This window comes from Nelusetta ayraudi, unplaced genomic scaffold (assembly GCF_046127955.1).
Source record: "Nelusetta ayraudi isolate G7.1 ecotype Tasmania unplaced genomic scaffold, CSIRO-AGI_Nayr_v1 ptg000077l, whole genome shotgun sequence".
In the NCBI taxonomy this organism is placed as follows: domain Eukaryota; kingdom Metazoa; phylum Chordata; class Actinopteri; order Tetraodontiformes; family Monacanthidae; genus Nelusetta; species Nelusetta ayraudi.
In genome coordinates this window covers 160,001-167,022 of record NW_027466127.1, presented here as the reverse complement: position 1 = coordinate 167,022, position 7,022 = coordinate 160,001, and the positions used below count along the sequence as shown (strand labels likewise).

General features: G+C 55.9%; 1 protein-coding gene across 1 annotated transcript in view; it reads left to right on the top strand.

Moving 5' to 3' along the window:
• Positions 1-4,825: 4,825 nt before the first annotated feature.
• Positions 4,826-7,022, top strand: part of LOC142899904 (zinc finger protein 704-like) — a 10,088-nt gene continuing 7,891 nt past the window's right edge. The window contains exons 1-2 of the mRNA XM_076043832.1: positions 4,826-4,954; positions 6,694-6,971. Coding sequence (XP_075899947.1) covers positions 4,873-4,954; positions 6,694-6,971 — 360 coding nt within the window. The 5' untranslated portion in view covers positions 4,826-4,872. The remainder of the gene's footprint in view (positions 4,955-6,693; positions 6,972-7,022) is intronic.

Genomic DNA, 7,022 nt, shown 5'->3' with positions numbered 1-7,022 from the left:
GTTAAGCTCGGTCAACTCGGACGGTCAGCGTCTGTGCCTTAAAGCTGTTCTAAAAATAAACACTGAGGGGAAGGGGTGGGGGTGGGGGTCGGGGGGGGGTCAGGTCTGGGCCTCCGCTGAGCTGGCAGGCCGGTTGGTTGGTTGGTTGGTTGGTCTGTCGGCCTCCTTCCTGGACCTCCACCGCCGGGCTGGACTTTGTTTTAAGTCCTGATGGGTCTCCAGTGTGGCTCAGCGTGGTGGCGCTGTTGCTCTCGGCCACATTCCCACCACCACTGATGATCCGACTTCAGTTTGCCTGGCGCCGCTGTTGAGACTTTGCGACTGTGTTCAGATTTAGATCGATTCATTCAGTCCTGAAATTAAGACGCAACTTCTTTTGTAAGATTTCCAACTTGGAAAAGGTCTTTCTCCTCAACCTCATTCCCAGTGACGTGAAGTTTCATTCCATCCATCCATCCATCCATCCAGGGTCAAGGGGGTCACGGGGTGACACCCAGCTTCATCGCAGACACTCACACCTGTGCACACCAGGGAAGGGTTTCCAGTCGACTTCACGTGCATGTCGCTGGAGTGTGGGAGGAAGCTGGAGAACCCGGAGAGAAGCCAGCAGACACAGGGAGAGCATGCAGACTCCACGCAGCCTCAGAATCCAACCTACAACCTTCTCGCTGTGGACCGCATCTCATCTGGATCAAAGATTAATGACCGTCTCCTCTGGTGTGAGAGAAACCTCCTGGCCGTGTCTGGGTCTGAGCAGCTGCTGACAGACTCCACGCCTTCATTACGTCCAACTCTTGCTTTACTCGCCTTCGCCAGTAAAAAGTAAAAACCTCTCCGCCGTTCACAGGTGAACGCTGCCTGTTCTTGCTCTTTATTGTTTAGTCCCCCTCTCCTCTTCCCCTGAGGAAACAGTAGTTTTCATCATCCCAAACAGAAAAAGCCCTTTTCATCTTTTTTTCCCTTGGCCTCCTCCTCCTCCTCCTCCTCCTCCTCCTACCTCCTCTCTGTGCTTGCCAGGTTAATGGCGAGCCTGTTGCGCCAGGATACTGACGGCTATCAGCATCCGTTTGATCACTGAGAGCTGCTCGCTCTCTCTCTCTCTCTCTCTCTCTCTCTCTCTCTCTCTCTCTCTCTCTCTCGGAGGTGGAGAAGGTGGATTGGTAGGGGGGGCGGTTAAGACCCGTGTCTCCCAGTGCGTTTGCTGTGCACCAATTAGCAGAGACAAACACAATGGTTGCATGTTTTCTTGTGTGTGTTTTCCCTCCCTGCCAGCGTCGTCGTCGTGGTGCAGGCTTCCTGCATCAAAGTCTTTCAGTTTTCATCATCTCGGCCTGTGTTCTTTCTCTCTGCGCGCTGCCTGGACGGCTGCGTCGGCCTCCTCTGGTTTCCTCTGGCTGGTGCTGCAGGTCCGGGGCCAGAGGGCAGGATTTGCAGGGGTTGCGTGGCTCACGTGTTGCTCTTGCTGTTGTAGCACTGCACAGCGCCGGCTTCTTCTCAAGTCCCTCTCACACCCGCAGTAGCGATACGTGTACGCAGATGCAAGAAGGTTCACAAGCTTCTGCACTTTAGACCCGGGTCCCAGGTCCTGCCCGCGCACACCAAGCTAATAACTGACGCAAATGCTGACACCAGAGGGCTGAAAGCAAGACAACACATGCATAGAGACGGACTCTGAACTTTATGTGGGTCTTTGTGTTGTTGTTTTTGTTGTGTGTTGTTATTTGTTGTGGGAAAAGCCGCCTATGGACCGGTGTCGAAAATTAGCACAGATGCTAAAAACCCCAAAGCCAAGCATCTGACCTGTCCACTGCGACAGTGGGAGTGTATTTGTGTTGTCCATGCAGTGAGTGAGTGAGTGAGGTGAGTGAGTGAGTGAGGTGAGTGAGGTGAGTGAGGTGAGTGAGGTGAGTGAGGTAGGTGAGTGAGGTGAGTGAGTGAGGTGAGTGAGGTGAGTGAGGTGAGTGAGGTGAGTGAGGTGAGTGAGGTGAGTGAGGTGAGTGAGTGAGGTGAGTGAGTGAGGTGAGTGAGGTGAGTGAGTGAGTGAGTGAGTGAGGTGAGTGAGGTGGGTGAGTGAGGTGAGTGAGGTGAGTGAGGTGAGTGAGTGAGTGAGGTGAGTGAGGTGGGTGAGTGAGTGAGTGAGGTGAGTGGGGTGAGTGAGGTGAGTGGGGTGAGTGAGTGAGTTGGGTGGGTGAGTGAGTGAGTGGGGTGAGTGAGTTGGGTGGGTGAGTGAGGTGAGTGAGTGAGTGGGGTGAGTGAGTGAGTGAGTGAGTTGGGTGGGTGAGTGAGTGAGTTGGGTGGGTGAGTGAGTGAGTGGGGTGAGTGAGTTGGGTGGGTGAGTGAGTGAGTGGGGTGAGTGAGTGAGGTGAGTGAGTTGAGTGAGTGAGGTGAGTGGGTGAGTGAGTGAGTGAGGTGAGTTGGGTGAGTGAGGTGAGTGAGTGAGTGAGGTGAGTGGGGTGAGTGAGTGAGGTGAGTGAGTGAGTTGGGTGGGTGAGTGAGTGAGGTGAGTGAGTGAGGTGAGTGAGTGGGTGAGTGAGGTGAGTGAGTGAGTGAGGTGAGTGAGTGGGGTGGGTGAGTGAGTGAGGTGAGTTGGGTGAGTGAGGTGAGTGAGTGAGTGAGGTGAGTGAGTGGGGTGAGGTGAGTGAGTGAGTGGGGTGAGTGAGTGAGTGAGGTGAGTTGGGTGAGTGAGGTGAGTGAGTGAGTTGGGTGAGTGAGGTGAGTGAGTGAGTGAGTGAGTGAGGTGAGTGGGTGAGTGAGGTGAGTTGGGTGAGTGAGTGAGGTGAGTTGGGTGAGTGAGGTGAGTGAGTGAGGTGGGTGAGTGAGTTGGGTGGGTGAGTGAGTGAGGTGAGTTGGGTGAGTGAGGTGAGTGAGTGAGTGAGGTGAGTGAGTGGGGTGAGGTGAGTGAGTGAGTGGGGTGAGTGAGTGAGGTGAGTGAGTGAGTGGGGTGAGTGAGGTGAGTGAGTGAGGTGAGTGAGTGAGTGAGGTGAGTGAGGTGAGTGGGGTGGGTGAGTGAGTGAGGTGAGTTGGGTGAGGTGAGTGAGTGAGGTGAGTGAGGTGAGTGAGGTGAGTGAGGTGAGTGAGTGAGTGAGTGAGTGAGGTGAGTGAGGTGGGTGAGTGAGGTGAGTGAGGTGAGTGAGTGAGTGAGGTGAGTGAGGTGGGTGAGTGAGTGAGTGAGGTGAGTGGGGTGAGTGAGGTGAGTGGGGTGAGTGAGTGAGTTGGGTGGGTGAGTGAGTGAGTGGGGTGAGTGAGTTGGGTGGGTGAGTGAGGTGAGTGAGTGAGTGGGGTGAGTGAGTGAGTGAGTGAGTTGGGTGGGTGAGTGAGTGAGTTGGGTGGGTGAGTGAGTGAGTGGGGTGAGTGAGTTGGGTGGGTGAGTGAGTGAGTGGGGTGAGTGAGTGAGGTGAGTGAGTTGAGTGAGTGAGGTGAGTGGGTGAGTGAGTGAGTGAGGTGAGTTGGGTGAGTGAGGTGAGTGAGTGAGTGAGGTGAGTGGGGTGAGTGAGTGAGGTGAGTGAGTGAGTTGGGTGGGTGAGTGAGTGAGGTGAGTGAGTGAGGTGAGTGAGTGGGTGAGTGAGGTGAGTGAGTGAGTGAGGTGAGTGAGTGGGGTGGGTGAGTGAGTGAGGTGAGTTGGGTGAGTGAGGTGAGTGAGTGAGTGAGGTGAGTGAGTGGGGTGAGGTGAGTGAGTGAGTGGGGTGAGTGAGTGAGTGAGGTGAGTTGGGTGAGTGAGGTGAGTGAGTGAGTTGGGTGAGTGAGGTGAGTGAGTGAGTGAGTGAGTGAGGTGAGTGGGTGAGTGAGGTGAGTTGGGTGAGTGAGTGAGGTGAGTTGGGTGAGTGAGGTGAGTGAGTGAGGTGGGTGAGTGAGTTGGGTGGGTGAGTGAGTGAGGTGAGTTGGGTGAGTGAGGTGAGTGAGTGAGTGAGGTGAGTGAGTGGGGTGAGGTGAGTGAGTGAGTGGGGTGAGTGAGTGAGGTGAGTGAGTGAGTGGGGTGAGTGAGGTGAGTGAGTGAGGTGAGTGGGGTGAGTGAGTGAGGTGAGTTGGGTGAGTGAGGTGAGTGAGTGAGTGGGGTGGGTGAGTGAGTGAGGTGAGTTGGGTGAGGTGAGTGAGTGGGGTGAGGTGAGTGAGTGAGGTGAGTGAGTTGGGTGAGTGAGTGAGGTGAGTGAGTGAGGTGAGTGGAGTGAGTGAGTGAGGTGAGTGAGGTGAGTGAGGTGAGGTGAGGTGAGGTGAGTGAGTGAGGTGAGGTGAGTGAGGTGAGTGAGGTGAGGTGAGGTGAGGTGAGTGGGGTGGGTGAGTGAGTGAGGTGAGTGAGGTGAGTGGGGTGAGTGAGTGAGGTGAGTTGGGTGAGTGAGGTGAGTGAGTGAGTGGGGTGGGTGAGTGAGTGAGGTGAGTTGGGTGAGGTGAGTGAGTGGGTGAGGTGAGTGAGTGAGGTGAGTGAGTTGGGTGAGTGAGTGAGGTGAGTGAGTGAGGTGAGTGGAGTGAGTGAGTGAGGTGAGTGAGGTGAGTGAGGTGAGGTGAGGTGAGGTGAGTGAGTGAGGTGAGGTGAGTGAGGTGAGTGAGGTGAGGTGAGGTGAGGTGAGTGGGGTGGGTGAGTGAGTGAGGTGAGTGAGGTGAGTGAGGTGAGGTGAGGTGAGGTGAGTGGGGTGGGTGAGTGAGTGAGGTGAGTTGGGTGAGGTGAGTGAGTGAGGTGAGTGAGTTGGGTGAGTGAGTGAGGTGAGTGAGTGAGGTGAGTGGAGTGAGTGAGTGAGGTGAGTGAGGTGAGTGAGGTGAGTGAGTGAGGTGAGTGAGTGAAGAGGCCTCTCAGGTTGGACCACCTCGCTCCAGTCGTGCTCATTTTCTCCGGCTTGTGTGTTTTTATTTCTTTGCAGACGGTCGGAGGAGGAAGTGGACATGGACAAGGTGACGGCCGCCATGGTGCTGACCAGCCTCTCCACCAGCCCGCTGGTCCGCAGTCCCCCTGTCAAAGTCAACGGTGAGAGTCTCAAGCATCCGAGCATCCGGGCCCGCCTTCAGGCCCAAAGACGGATCAGAACCGCAGCAGACGCTCACGTCTCGCCTCTCTTCTGTTAGATTTCAATTGATTTCAGTTGAAAAAAAAACCCCACTCATTCGAAGTCAGACTGAGATCTGTCTTCAAAGAGAAAACAATCTAATTCATGCTTTCATAGAGAAATAAAGGATTACCGTTGGGTTTAACTTCTTTTATGAAGTGAGGGCCTGGAAGCTGCACGTTGGCTCAACATCTGCTGCTTCCTTCAGATCGATGACCACTGGCAAATACACTGAGCCTTCAACTTAGCACACACACACACACACACACACACACACACACACACACACACACACACACACACACACACACACACACACACACAGCCCAGATCCAGCCGCAGCCTCTAGTTGATATTGTCTCGCTTTGGAGCCGATTTTCATTCCCTCACAGCTGTTATCTGCTCAACACATGTGGAAGCCCCCCAACCCAACCCACCAACCCCCCCTCACCCCCCCTCACCCCCCCCCCCACCCACCCCAGTTTGATAAATTACCGCCACCTGCTGTGCTGCGAGGATTGGCTCATCAGCCGCTTCCACAAAGACTCTGGATCTCGGCCACGCAGGACCGCCGAGCTTCCAGCGGCGGCCGTCACGTCCAGCCGACCAGCACACACACACACACACACACACACACACACACACACACACACACACACACACACGTCATTAGATTTCAAATGCGCATCACACACGCGTCATGCACAGGTGCCCGGAAATTGATTTTTCTTTTTTTCCTCCCTCCTCTTCCTCCTTCCCCTCCTCCTCCACCCCCCACCCCCCCATCCCCCCTCCTCCTCCCTTCAAATACCCGCCGAGCAGCTTTAATCCGATGGAAGTCACAGAGACGTCACAGCCGCGTGCACATACTGAAGAAGATCACACAATTTGCACTGGCACCAGTGCACTCGTTCTGGAACGTTCTGGTTGCACGGCTGGCCGAGCGGCTGCAGCAGCAGCGGCGGCAGCAGCAGCAGCAGCGGCAGCAGCAGCAGCAGCAGCGGCAGCAGCAGCTGACATTCATGTGTAATTATCTGCTGTGTGACATGGCCTCGGTTCAAAAACTTTCATCAACGGCTTTTCTGTGCTTCTCCACAGTCTGCCAGATATTTCTGTGAGCCCCACATTTAACCCCCCCCCCCACCCTCCTTTTTAAAGATTGCAAACGAGTTCTTCTTTTATTCCGCACAATGCGATCAAACGGAAGCTGCACCGACTGCTTGAAGCTTCCAACAAAAACACCCTGACTAAACTTTTTCTTAACCCCCTGCCTCTCACTCTTTTACTCTTTTGCACACACACACACCGAAAGACACACACACACCAAAACACTCACGCACCAAAACACACACTCACTCACACACGCACTCACGCAGACACGTAGATCCTCGCTAAACTTCTCCGCAGCCTTCGCTGCTTTTTGTGGCTTTGATCTGGAAAAACAAAACCCAGACCTTGGAAGGTCGACAAAGTAACTTCTCGCGTGGCGGCGTCGCTCCGCCGTGTGAAGTGCAAATGCCGCCGCCGGCGTCTAATTGCGGAGCCGCCGGGAGGAGAGGAAGCAGCCCAAACCTTCTCTCTGCAGGTCGTCCCTTCAGATCTTCCTCACCGTTTCTTCCTCTTCTTTCTCTCCTCCTCCTCCTCCTCCTCCCCCTCCCAGAGGGCCTGAGCGGCTCGTGGAAGGACAACGGCTCGGCGGGCCCCTTCACGCCCTCCAGCAACAGCTCGTCGGGCGGCTACTGGAGCTGGTCGGGCCCCAGCGACCAGTCCAACCCGTCCACGCCGTCGCCGCCCCTCTCGGCCGAGGGCTTCAAGCCGCTGCGGGCGCCCAGCCTGGCCGGCGTGGGCCAGAGCTCGCTGGGCGGCGAGGACCCCAGCCTGGACGAGCAGGACGGCAGCAGCCTGCTCTTCGACGAGCCCATCCCCCGCAAGCGCAAGGTGGGCACGGAGCCGGGCGGGCGGCGGGCGGCGGGCGGCGGGTGGCAGGCG